At 35.0% G+C, this 13,740-nt stretch overlaps 1 protein-coding gene across 1 annotated transcript in view; it reads right to left on the reverse strand.

Moving 5' to 3' along the window:
- LOC135835227 (putative uncharacterized protein DDB_G0277255) overlaps positions 1-13,740 on the reverse strand; it is a 127,318-nt gene that overhangs the window by 8,073 nt on the left and 105,505 nt on the right. Inside the window, exon 2 of the mRNA XM_065349394.1 lies at positions 1,765-3,240. Within this exon, the coding sequence (XP_065205466.1) occupies positions 1,765-3,240 (1,476 nt within the window). The remainder of the gene's footprint in view (positions 1-1,764; positions 3,241-13,740) is intronic.

The following is a 13,740-nucleotide window of genomic DNA, read 5'->3' on the forward strand; positions in this document are numbered from 1 at the left end:
TTCTGGCAGAAAGCAGCACTTTTTTAGACAATTTTAGCAACACAGTGAGACATTAAACCGAAAAATTTGTTTAATGGTTTCATTGGTTTCAATGGCAGAGATGAGAGCATTCTTCAAAATTCATCATTTTCAAAGAAAGGTAAAAAAAAAAATTCAAAAATTCAAAATTCAGACAGAAGAAGAATGGAAAATTTCTAAAATTAATGTGAAATGAAAAAAAAGGAAGGTCTCTTGCTATTTTCACAAGAGGCGGAACTTTATAACAATTTTAGCAAAAAGCAGGGCTTTTTGGTAATTTTTGCAAAAAAAAACCGGAACTTTTGTCGATTTTAGTAGAAAAGCGAACATTTTTTCAAATGTAAATTGTGGAGAAAGAAGGGTCAACATTTTTCAAAACCTATACAATGAAAGCTAAAAAAAAAATTCTAAAAGATAACGCGTCAAAGACTGGCTGAAAAGATGAATAAAGAAAGACCTTTTGATATTTAAGGAAACAAATTGAGGCTTTTTCGTACTTAATTTTGGTAGAAGGAAAGGACTTTTCGACCATTTTAGCAAAAAATCAATACTTTTCGACAATTTTTCAGAAAAATAGAACTCATTTCAAATGCTTCAGTTTGAGATGCAAAGAGAGGTAGGGAGATACCGAGCCTAAAATTTTTCACATTTTAAAAATTTTTGAAAATTCAAAATTGACTGTTTTTGGCGATTTATGCTTTTTTTAAAAAAAGTACGTAATTGATCAATAAAAATGGTAAAAATATCTTCCAAAACTAATATTAATTACCCACATCCAAATTTCGCCATTTCCAGCCATTCTGGAGCCTCCAGCGCGATTTTTCAATTTCTCCAGAATTTTGAATTTGCTCCAGAAGGCGTGAATATGCAGTTGGGCAGCTAAAAATCGAGTTGTGTATTATACTCGACCTGTTTAACGAGTTTATCCACATTGGAGCCGATTTTGAGAGTGACACCTCAAAAGTAGCTTTTTGACCAGCTTTTTTCAAAATTAAAAAATCCAAAACATCAAAAGTTTCCCAGTGACACCTCAAAAAACCACTCTTAAGGTGTCACTCTCAAAATCGGCTCAAATGTGGATAAACTCGTTAAACAGGTCGAGTGTAATATACAGCTCGATTTTTAGCTACTTAACTTCATATTCACGCCTTCTGGAGCAAATTCAAAATTCTGGAGAAATTGAAAATCGCGCTGGAGGCTCCAGAATGGCTGGAAATGGTGAAATTTGGATTCGGATAATTAATATTAGTTTTGGGACTGACTTTGACCATTTTTATTGATCAAGTACGTACTTTTTAAAAAAAGCATAAATCGCCAAAAATAGTCTATTTTGAATTTTCAAAAATTCGCAAAAATCGAAAAATGAACTTGGGCAGCTGAAAATTTGGTTTTGGAGGTTTTAGACTATGCTCTTTCTTTCCAAAAAATCGCAGCCCCGTTCAAATCGGAGTGTGACACCTCAAGAGGTTCCCTAGCTTGTCAGATCAGGTTTTATAATTTTTTTAAGGGGGGGGGGATTTTATCCTTATCCTTAACTATCGCATACTCTCCTCTCACCTCGATTTGCCAAAAATTTACGGTTTCATAATTTTGTGAACGTTTCTACTAATTGTGGAGAACTGGAGGGATACTGAGGGGCTGACTAAGAAATAAATGAATATTTAAGTATGATCAGAATCAAAAATGTTCTGATTTAGCCACACCTGATCCGACCTTTGCAAGCTGAACAATTCAACAACAACATACCTTGGTAAGAGATTTCAGACGCCGTTCGATGATCCTGATACGATCGTCTTTTGAATTCTTTCGCTATTTCGTTAGAATTTTTACGTTTCTCGTCTTCGAGCGCATCTAACATGGATCTACGTTTATCTACATCGTTGGGCGAAGGCTGCGCCGATTTGGAATAATACTTGCTATCGGATCTTTTGACTCGCCTTTGATTAGCGTCGTCCTCGTGGTTGTACGACGAATACTGCTGATTACGATTACTGGTGCTGCGCGTTTGTTGTATTCTGGTATTATCTACATGTCTGGTAGGACTTCGGTACCTTTGTAACGGGATTGAGTCGTCTTCGGCGAATGGCACTGAATGCTGACTCCTGGACATATCTCTGTACCTCTTGTTATTATCCACGTGATCGGGAAGGTAGTCTTCGGAGTACGATCTAGGAGCCGGACGAGCGACGGAGGGTATATTATTTACAGGACTTTTACATCTTCTATCGGCGACCATCTTTTGATCGACGCAAGGTATTTCCGAACTGTGGTATCGATTCATTCGACTATTATTATACCTTTCGTCTTCTCTGAATGAATTTAACTTGGATCGCGATAAACTAATAACGTGACCGTTGCCTCCACCGTCGTGTCTGCCGGAGCCGCTGTTGTTACTGTTGTTGTTGTTGCTGTTGCTGTTGCTGTTGTAACAATTGCCGGTGGACGTTATTGAAGGATAATCTTCCGAATTCAGACTTTCTACCGATTTATTACGATGGTACGACGATGGTCTAGCGATAGATCTACGTTTCTCGGTAATATCTCCAAAGTCTTCTTCCGATCTGTGATAATCGTTATTCGGGTAAGCTGTCGAACGTCTTTTGTATTCGTACTCTTCGTTGGCACCTTTTGATGAGGACCAATTCTTGGACGATCTCGGTTTGGCGGTAGGAATGGCGGATATATTCGGGTACTCGGCAACGTGGCCGGATTTCTTCTTCTCGATATTCATCTGTATGAGTTTCTCTTGCTCTTCGAGTCGTTCGCGTTCCAATAACAAGAACTTTTCTTTGGCATCCTTGAAGCGTTCTTTGGGCGAAGCGACTTCGGTCGGAGACGGTGACCTTTGACGTTCCTCCGGTCGTCTCTTGGACAAATCTAATTTCAATTCTGACTTAGAAATATTCTTATCGAAAAACGTATGCTTGGGGACGCGTACGTCTTCGAGATATTTTTGCTTCTTTTCGTAATCCGTCGATGGTATAGAACGTACTGGTTTCTTATTGCTGCGAAATAGCGTATCTTGGTGCAGGTATCGGTCATCCGGAGGCGTATTCGGTGATCCGGGCGATGTAACTGGGCTCGACTCGAAACCGCTGCTGTTGTGGCGTCTGGCTCTTGGTAACGAGAGCTCTTTCGAGTGCCAGCCGTTTTGCTGCGATGATGCGGAAGTTTGCACTAGGAATAGAGAGTCTTCGTTCGGTTCGACGTTCCATTCTTCGTCTGTAACAACAAAACAGAGACGGACGTGCGTTAGTTTAAAAATAACAATATGCAAATTGATTCGAAATTTAAAAACAGAGTCAAGTAGGTATAAATGTATTGGTATAATCGATCAAATCGCAAGTCGTTAGTTGGAATGTGGGGAAAAGGGAGAAAGGGAGTGAATTACATAATTTTTGTTCGCATAAATAATTTACAGCGTATCACTTCACTACAAGATTTTTTTGATACTGGACACACATATCACATCTGGGTCATTCCATGTCAACTCAACCAAAAAAAGGCGATTTTGAAAGTCATGTCTTTCGATTTCGCTCAATTTTTTTTACAATATCTACCCACCCATGTAAGCAAGAAACCCGCAATCAGTTTGGTCCCAGCCCCCTAAGAGGTGGGGGGGGGGGCTTCCATTATTTTCACACTGTCTCGAGGTACTCAACGTTAGCTGCGCATTCCTCCAAAAGTATCAAAACTGATTTCACAGTTCAAAAGGGCATTACATTTAGAACTTTTTAAGCATTTTGAAATTTTCTTTCAAAATGGCGATGTAAGTGGGAACTACCATTTTCCATAGATGTATCTTTTGGTGCTTTTTCGAAATATTTAAGTTTCAAGATGGGACCTCTTAATGGAAGGGGAGCAGACACAACTTCTTCCTAACTTTACCGAAATTCCTCAACTTTTCCCAACTCACCCAAGTTTTCCTAAAAATGACAACTTTTTGCCAACATTTTTCTGTGGGGGGGGGGGGGGGTTGGGGAGATATCCCCAGGTAAGTATCGTATTTGTATGCTGGAAAAATCAAATAATTTTACAAAAGATCGACCAAACGATGGTTTTTATTTTTTGAATTATTTTTCAAACGCTTTCGCTCTCGCTTCGTTTAGCAGGTCAGATCATTTTTCTTTACCTTTCTCTGGCCAAAGTTAGCGTGTAGAAAAATTGACTTCTCACATCAAAAATAGCGTTGTTTTACTTGAAATTCCCGCTCTCTCCTCCAAAAATTTTTGGAACTATTTCTGATTTCCGCCAAAATTGGTTCTTTTTCAAGATGCAAAAATCATGTCCTAATTTTCTGAGAACTAAAAATGCTAAAGCCATGAAAACCAGTTGTTTGCATCATCATCAAATTCAGGAATGATGTTGTTTTATGTTTCAAATTATCAATTTTCAAAATCCATTTTTTTAAAATCACGATGAACTGTTTTGAAACACTTTTTTCACCTCTCTCCCCATTTTTGTTTTATTTTATTTTTTAAAATCGAAATTTCAACTAATCACATTCAATTTTTAAAACTGTATTGTTAAACAAATTAACGCATCACAAAAACATTGTTTTTTTTACTTCTCAAAATATAAGAATTTTTGAAATTTTTTGCTCTCCCTTCGCTTGGGCCCCTGTGCCCCGCCTCCAAATTGAGATCGAACTTTTATAAAAATCTATTCAGTATTCAAATTTTAAGAAATGAAGAGTGATATTCCAAAACTCGCTTTGTCCATTTTTATCAAAGTTGAGTTTTCAGTGGTACCTGGTAGATGAAGTATTAACTCACATTCCTACATCATCAACCTACCAAAATGAGGTGTTAAACTCACCTAAATAGCCAATTCACTAAAAATTAAAAAAAAAATAATGTTCCAAAACGCGCTTTGTCCATTGTTTTTGAAATTTTTTTCAGCAGTATTTAGTGGATGAAATGTATACCTACACTCCTACATCATAAATCCACCCAAATAAAGTGCTAAACTCGCCTAAAAAGCCAATTTACCCGTTTAAAGGGATCCTGTTTTTCCTCTCTCCTGAAAAGTTGTGAAAATGGACAAAGCGAGTTTTGGAATATCACTCTTCAAATGTTTAAACCAAGAAAACGTAGCCTACTTTTCACCTACATAATAAAAAAACATTGTTTTCCTACTTCTCGAAACTAGCTTTTGATCTCACTCTACTCGGGGCTGTTTGCTTTTCATTTTCAAAATTGAAATTTTCAAAGACCCATATTCAAATTCTATTTATAGTTTTGAGTTTAAAAAGTGAACAAATTTTTAAAAAACATTGATTTTTACCTCTCGAAATACAAATTTTTAAAAGCTTTTGCCCTCGCTTTGCTCGGGTAAATTTTTATCTTTTTTCTGAACTAAAAACAGTTCCATTTTTGAAACTTTCATATGTTTAAAAGGGGAAAAAACAATTTTTATAAGCCTTAATGCGAATTACGTAAGTATTTATGTACCAATTGGCAAAATTTTCATTTTATTTTTTATCTCACTTTAAAAATTCGTCATTTTATTCGGCAAAATTCATGTTTTTTTCTCATGGCAAATTTTTAGCCCTTCCCCCCCCTCCCAGAAATACTCCCAGTTTTGCTCCTGTCAGGTTGAGTAATTTTTGCGAAATTGAATTTTAAAAAAATCAATTGCATTACTGGTACCCGAACCTGAGAAAAAAATGGCAAATTTTTAGCCCCTCCCCACCCCTCCCCCCTCCAATTTTGTTCCTGCCTGGTTGTCTAAGTTTTGCGAAATTGAATAAAAAGGCAAAAACAAAAATCAATTGCACAACACTTATTCCCGAACCTGAGAAGAAACAGGACGACAAAATTACGAGTAGTTTTGAAATTCATTTTTTTGACCAACTCAATTTTTTGGTCTACCCATAGAAAGTGATTTTGTTAAATAATTTGATTTTTTTTCGCGTTATTTCCTGAAACTAGTGATATGTTAAAAACTCACCATAAAATGAAATATGTAGTTCTGAGTCTAGAGTTGGATTTTCATAGAATATATTATACCTACTTGAAATTTGATAAATTGGTAATTTGGTACCTAACAGAACTTCACGTTGAAAACTCAACTTTTTCCAGTGAATTCCAAAGTTGAAAATTGAGGTTCAAAAATTAGAAAAAATTACAGCGGCTTTTCCACACTCTTCCTCCCCCCCCCCAATCTATTTTCAGAATGAGACTCAATAACTCTAAAGGGTACAGGTACAAATTACGGGGGCTACTTATTTAATGATTTCGAAACTTGAGAGCCCCCCTAGCTCCCTCCTTCCTTCCAATTTTGAATACACTTCGAATTGTAATAAAAATTTAAGGTTACACGTCGATTATTCCCACTAATTTAAGGCCACTAAGTTTTTTCTATTCTTTTTTTGGATTCAACCTTTAAAAATACCCTTCTTGCTACCTAACTTCTTTTCTAAATGGGGAGTTGAGAAAACACAAAAACCTCACAATTTTTTTTAAGCTGACAAGGGAACCTCTTGAGGTGTCACACTTCGATTTGAACGGGACCGCGATTTTTGGAAAGAGCATAGTCTAAAACCCCCGAAACCAAATTTTCAGCTGGCCAAGTTCATTTTTCGATTTTTGGCGAATTTTTGAAAATTCAAAATTGACTGTTTTTGCCTTTTTGGCGATTCATGTTTTTTTTTTTTTTTAAAGTACGTTGATCAATAAAAATGGTCAAAATAAGTCCCAAAACTAATATTAATTACCCAAATCCAAATTTTACCATTTCCAGCCATTCTGGAGCCTCCAGCGCGATTTTTCAATTTCTCCAGAATTTTGAATTTGCTCCAGAAGGCGTGAATATGAAGTTGGGCAGCTAAAAATCGAGTTGTATATTACACTCGACCTGCTTAACGAGTTTATCCACATTTGAGCCGATTTTGAGAGTGACACCTCAAAAGTGGCTTTTTGACCAGTTTTTTTCAAAATTAAAAAATCCAAAAAAAATCAGAAGATAGCCGTTTGTGAGGAAATTTTTGAAATTTGCGCGAATCGCTATATTTTGCCTGTAACTAACTCCTCAAAACAAAATTTCACAATTTCCAGCTATTCTGCAGCCTCCAGCGCGATTTTCAATTTCTCCAGAATTTTGAATTTGCTCCAGATGGCGTGAATATGAAGTTGGACAGCTAAAAATCGAGTTGTACATTACACTCGACCTGTTTAACGAATTTATCCACATTTGAGCCGATTTTGAGAGTGACATCTCAAGAGTGGTTTTTGAGGTGTCACTCTCGCTCCAAAACGGCTGGAAATGGTAGAATTTGCGCTCCAGGGGTAAGTTCTTGAAGAGATACAGCGATTCCCTTTAAATTTCAAGAATTTCCTCACAAACGGTTATCCTTTGATTTTTTGGATTTTTTAATTTTGAAAAAAGCTGGTCAAAAAACCACCCTTGAGGTGTCACTCCCAAAATCTGTTCAAATGTAGATAAACTCGTTAAACAGGTCGAGTATAATACACAACTCGATTTTTAGCTGCCCAACTGCATATTCACGCCTTCTGGAGCAAATTCAAAATTCTGGAGAAATTTAAAATTGCGCTGGAGGCTCCAGAATGGCTGGAAATGGTAAAATTTGGATTTGGGTAATTAATTAGTTTTGGGACTTCTTTCGACCATTTTTGCTGATCAAGTACGTACTTTTTTTAAAAAAGCATAAATCGCCAAAAACAGTCAATTTTGAACTTTCAAAAATTCGCCAAAAATCGAAAAATGAACTTGGGCAGCTGAAAATTTAGTTTTGGGGGTTTTATACTATGCTCTTTCCAAAAATCGCGGTCCCGTTCAAATCGGAGTGTGACACCTCAAGAGGTTCCCTTGTGAGGTAAAACGAATGACTTGAACCTAAAACCTCGAGGCAAAACTGAAAAATTCCATAAAATCAATTGGATCTTCGTTCGATAGAATTTTTCTTGCGTTCAATTCTCCTATTCGATCATTTCCTGAAAATGATGAATTACAAAGATACCCTATCTATCACATGCACATTCTCTGGAAATCGTTACACCGAACGATATTTATACCTGGGCCATAAGATTAAGATAAGAATGATATTACGAGTAGATAGATGACATTTACACGATGTACGAGTATATTTCACACACAATATTGTTCTCGTCTGTCGCGATAATCGAATCAACCAACAACCATAGGTCTCAAATTGACGTCTAGACATCATCAGCACACGCCTTCGAGTTCGACCAAAAACCTACACTTACTTTCACAAATTCCCAAGGCCCTGCCCCTTGAACCTTTCCATACCATATACACATAGAATACTACATATAACGAAACAATGTCCACACTATCACCGAATAGGTACGACAACGATCAGGAAAAAAAATAGCGTACAATTTATCAACACTGTACAGGTACCTGGATTGCATCTAGGATAAGGTTGTACCATACGATGTGCAACATACTCGAATGCAAATCGCTCATCGCATGTTCTTGTCTTCTTGTATAGTAGTATGTACATCTAGTAGGCTACATAAACAATCTACATACTATATACAACAGCGATTGAAGAGAAGAGAACTCGCAAATCCGGATTTAAATCAGTTCAAATCCTTACCTAGCTTGGCACCTGGTTCGCTGGCCTAGTGCCTCGAGCAGTCAAAACATAATAATATTTATCTTCAACTATCACTCATCCCTATCTCGCATACCATGCAATAATACGAGTAGGTATAATAATCCGCGTGAATATTATACGCGCACATAGGCACGTCATTAACAACTCCGATTCCAAATAAACGCCCGCGGTACGATTCATCGCGCCATTATTAGGTCGCGGTCGTCGTAGTACGAGTCGCCATTTTGGCAACACGCGGCATCTTCGGCGTCGTGGCGGCATTTTTTTATTTTTTTTTTGATAAATTATACGTACAGGCAGCATCTTCTTTCACACTCGATACTCAGGTCCATAGATAGGTATTAGCCATAGATAGAGGAGAGAGAGAGAGAGAACGCATAGATACCTATTCCGATGGCTGGCGTGTAAAATATATAGTACCACTTTAATTGAAATAGATAAACTGCCCAACCGTGTAATAAAATATTCGCGTGAGAAAAAATTTATCATAGAAATTTGACGTCTCTTTGATTCAATTTACATATATTTAAACGTCCTCTTCGTCACTTTTCCACTATACACTCAGACTGCCATTCGAAAACCTCATCTCTTTTATCATTTCTTCTTCTTCTCCTCCTCCTTTTTGTACATAATCCTCCGCCGCTCGAGAGTCGTATTATGCAGATGAGTTGACATTAATTTCTTTTTATACGCCAAGTATATACCCTGCCCACACTGCCGAGTCAATTTGTAATAATTTTTTTCTTTCTCCACCTTCGGCATCGAAAAAGAAAACCAATCCGATGGCCGGAGTGTGCCATTCGTCTAACAGAAGGTTATCTTCTGCGAATATAGCTTTGAAAGTGTTATTGAAAACATCGAGAGTAAAAATTTAAGAAATTTTTTTCAACGGTGGAGACTCGTCGTGGTGGATTTGGCATTTGCTGCGGGCGTTTGGCCCAACTTGGTATAAAAAATATAGCGTGCAGAAGTTGTTGACTTGATTGACTGTGCGAGATTCTGGTTCGCTGTTCATATAAGAAGGTTGTCCTGATTCGGTATTGATTTCTTCGTGAAACACGACAAAAAATATTAAAATATTGTATCGGTTGAGATACACCTACTTCAGTTACCAAGTCGACCTCGAACTTTGAAAATATTTATTTTCATATTAGACGGAGAGATCGTTTCCGAGAAATTGTCCAAAGAGTTTTCAATTTCTACGAATTTTAGAGGATTTCTTTTACGTATTTATGGAGAATTTTTATGGATTTTTAGACAGTAAAATATGTTTTTTTTTTCACAAACAGGCAGATATTAGGTTTTATTAACCTACCACAATTTAGAGGAGGGGAAGGCGAGCACACGGTAAATTAGTTTTATGATCTTAATAGCTGACTTTCATTATTCTAAAGCATGTTTCCACCCCCCCCCCCCCGGAAGTTGTTTATGAACATCTCGATATGATGTCACATGAACTAAATTTTGTCAAATTTGAAGTTCAGACTGAGGATGATGGTGGGTCAGAAGGGTTCGAGTATACAGAAGAAGCTGAACAAAAATTCACACGTGTTAAAATTTTCAGGAGAGAGAAAGGAAAAGGGCTAAAAATCTTTACAAAAATTACCACTCAATTACAATAATTGCCAAAAGTCACCTCGTAATTACTATAAAAATTGCCATACGTGATAGTAAAATTACCCTGAAATTGTCGTTTTTCCCCCAAAAAATTTCAAAAGCCATTCTTTCAGAAATTACTCAGTAATCTTGCTTTTTGCTAAAAAGCAGTTTTGTGTCTAACCCCTGGTGCCAGTCAGGTAACATCATAAGGCCAGTCCACCCCTGAACTATGCAAAATATAAAATAAATTCAATTAACCGTAATTTTAGTCCATCACCCCCTCCCTCAGTTAGTAACCTGAAAAATGTCATTAGATAACTGTTTAGGTAATTTTAAAATATTAGGGTGTCTAACAAAATTTCAAAATGAAAAAGTATGGACTTTTAACAGGACTTTCAGCAGGTCATTTTTTGAGTACTTATGGAATTTTTCAAGATGGAGGGGGGAAGGGGGTTAAAATTTACATTCAAGTTTTTAGCAAAATGTTGGTAAAAAATGTTTGCTTTTCTGATGATTTCAAACACTTTATAATTTTATTTAAACAAGCGGACCCCAAAAATATAACATTTCACTCCAATTTTTCGTTTTATTTCCTCCTAATCAAGAAGAAGAAGAATCAATTTTAAAAATTGATGAATATCACATCATGTTCACTTACAATCAAAAACTCGAATTCTTCTATTTCAATTGTAAATATTTCATATTATTATTTGCTTCAAAATTTTGAAATTTGAATACTTATTTATGTTGCATACCATTATATTTTCATGTTCTGGCGAATAAACATTCAAATTGTGAAATTCAGTTTTGGTCCGCAATTGGTTTGATCCTCAATTGGTTTGATCCACAATTGGTAGCTAATTTTTTTTTCTATGAATTTTTTCATTTCAAAAGGGTTGTCAGGTACCAATTGCAGACTGGTCCACAACTGGTAGTTTTTCAACTTCAATATTTGTGAACTTTGATGATGAAAATTTTCTAATGTGGTTCTCAGGGTACTATTGGTCTCAGAGTGAAGAAAAATTAAACGCTTCCGTTCATATTTGCATGATCCGTAATTGGTACTTCTTCAAAAACTGTCTTTTTTTAGACCTTATTTCAAATAGGAATTAGGGAAATGAAAATTATTTTTTTTTCAAAACTGAACACCTTGAAGTGAAAAAGGAAGCTTCAAGGATTATTATTATTTTTTTAAATATCAAAATTGGGTCATAAATGCTGTCTAGGCGATTAATTGTAAAAAAGTGGTCCATGACTGGTAGTTTACCTTACAATTAGTTTTTTTGTTGAACAATTAATAACAGAAAAAGAAGAGCAAATGGCCCCGACCAAGGCGAGGATAAAAGCTCTCAAAAATTAGTATTCCAGGAGGTATAGAAACAATAGAATAATTTCGAATAATTGTTTTTTTTTTTTTTTGAAAAATCCAAAATTAAAAAAGAAAAGCAAATGGACCCGAGCGAGGCGAGGGCAAATACTCTCAAAAATGTGTAATTCAAAATCTAAAAAAGTCGACAAATGATGATTTTTTCTACAAAATTTGTTTAAAATTCCGGAAAAAGGGAGAAAATTGAAAATTTGAGAAAGTCTTATTGAAAAAAAGTAGGACTTTTGGATGAAATTGTTGAAAACTAGGACTTTAGTAGGACTAAAAGGACTTTTGAGAAAAAATAGGACTTCAGTGGGCCTAATAGGACCAGTAGGACCTATATTAGACACCCTGAATATGTAATAGTATGTTTTAAGTTAGAAATCCCCCCCCTCGATGTATGTACCTACAAATTTTCAAGACTTCGCCGAAATTATCAAAAAATTGTGCAAGGATTGTACTCAAATTTTTCTCAAAAAAAGTAACTTTAGTAACCAAAAAAGCCGGAAAAAGTAACCAAAAAGTAACCAAAAAAATGTTAATGTAAAAACAAGTGGCAACCGAAAAACTTCAATGCTCAAAATCAAAAAATTACATTTGATTTTAGATTACAAAAAAAAACAACAAAACGTTTATAAAAATTTCGATAGCAGTTTTTTCAAAAAACACAGAAAAAAACATCAAAATTCAAATACCAACCATTTTTGAAAAAAAAACTTAACAAAAGCTCGAAACAGATAATTATCTTTATTTCAAAAGTAAACATGAAAGTAATATTATGGATACCGGAAACATAATTGAAAAATGTGTTAAACTACATACTAAAAAAATTGCAAAATTGAAAGAAGAGGGGGAAGTCTACCGAAACAGGGAGGAACGAAATTCAATCTTTCAATCAAAATCATTTCAAAAAATCAAACACAAAAATACCAATTGTAAAATAGCAGAAATATTGACATGAGCGAGGATTTGACAAAAAAAATCAAGTGTTTGAGAAATAATAAACAAAATAACTTGTAAAAAAAATTGCGTAAATGAGAAAACTAATTTTAGAACGAAAAACTTATTATAAAATTAACAGGAAATGGCGGCGGGGGAGGAGGGAGATTGCAATACAAATTTGGAAAAAAAGTGATTTGTGAAAATCATTTTAAAAATTCGAATACAAAAAAATGTAAGTACCTTGCTTCAAAAAGTAAAAAAAAACGTCCGTCAAAACTGTAAAAAATTGACACGATCCAAAAAACATGGAAAAAAGGCGACAAAATTATTGAAATTGAGAGAAAATAACCAAAAGAGGAAGCAGAGCGAAGATTAAGATCTGGAGAAAAAAATAGTCCAAAATTAATGCTGAAAAATCCCTTCCTAATCTTCTTTTAATAGATAAATCAAAATCGCGAAATTCAAAATGAACTAGAAAACAGAGTTTTATCAAAATTTAAAAATTTGAAAAAAATCACGAGGATTCTAGAATTAAAATTTGATTAGAAGTACCTAGAAAAACTCCACCGAAAAAATTAAGGTAAAAAGCACTAAAATTTAAGAAAAAACATCGCAAGAATTGAAAAAAAAAACTCACGAAGGAAAATCGTCGAAAAATTGAAAAATAGAATCTATCAGAATTCAAAAGAATAAAACTTGAAGAAATCCTCAAAAAAATTCCAAATATAAAATCATCAAGTCTCAAAGTCCAAAAAAACTCAAAAAAAATCTGTAAACAGGGGAATTCTGCAAAAATTTTCAAGATTTGGGACTAAATTAGGAGGAAAAGTTATTAAAAATCTCAAAAATTCTAGAAAAAAGGTTTCGCCGAAATTCAGAACAAAAATTTAGGCAGAAAAACGAATCAATGAAATTCAAAACAAAATTATGGAAATGATGAAAATGGAAATCCTTCGAAAATTCAGTTCTGCAAAAATCATTAAGAATTCAGAACAGAGAATTTTCAAATAAAAAAGCTACTTGACTCCAATGATTCTATTTTATATTTTTTTAGCACGTAGCTAGGGTAAGTAATATTTTTTGAGTTTTTTTAAAACATTTTCTAATAGTAAGTAGAGTTTGCTTCATTTTTTTGGAATTTTTTGTCCAATAAGAATATTTTTGCAAATTTGATGTGATCCACCTCTCTTACCCCCACCCCCTC

This window comes from Planococcus citri, chromosome 2, assembly GCF_950023065.1.
Source record: "Planococcus citri chromosome 2, ihPlaCitr1.1, whole genome shotgun sequence".
In the NCBI taxonomy this organism is placed as follows: domain Eukaryota; kingdom Metazoa; phylum Arthropoda; class Insecta; order Hemiptera; family Pseudococcidae; genus Planococcus; species Planococcus citri.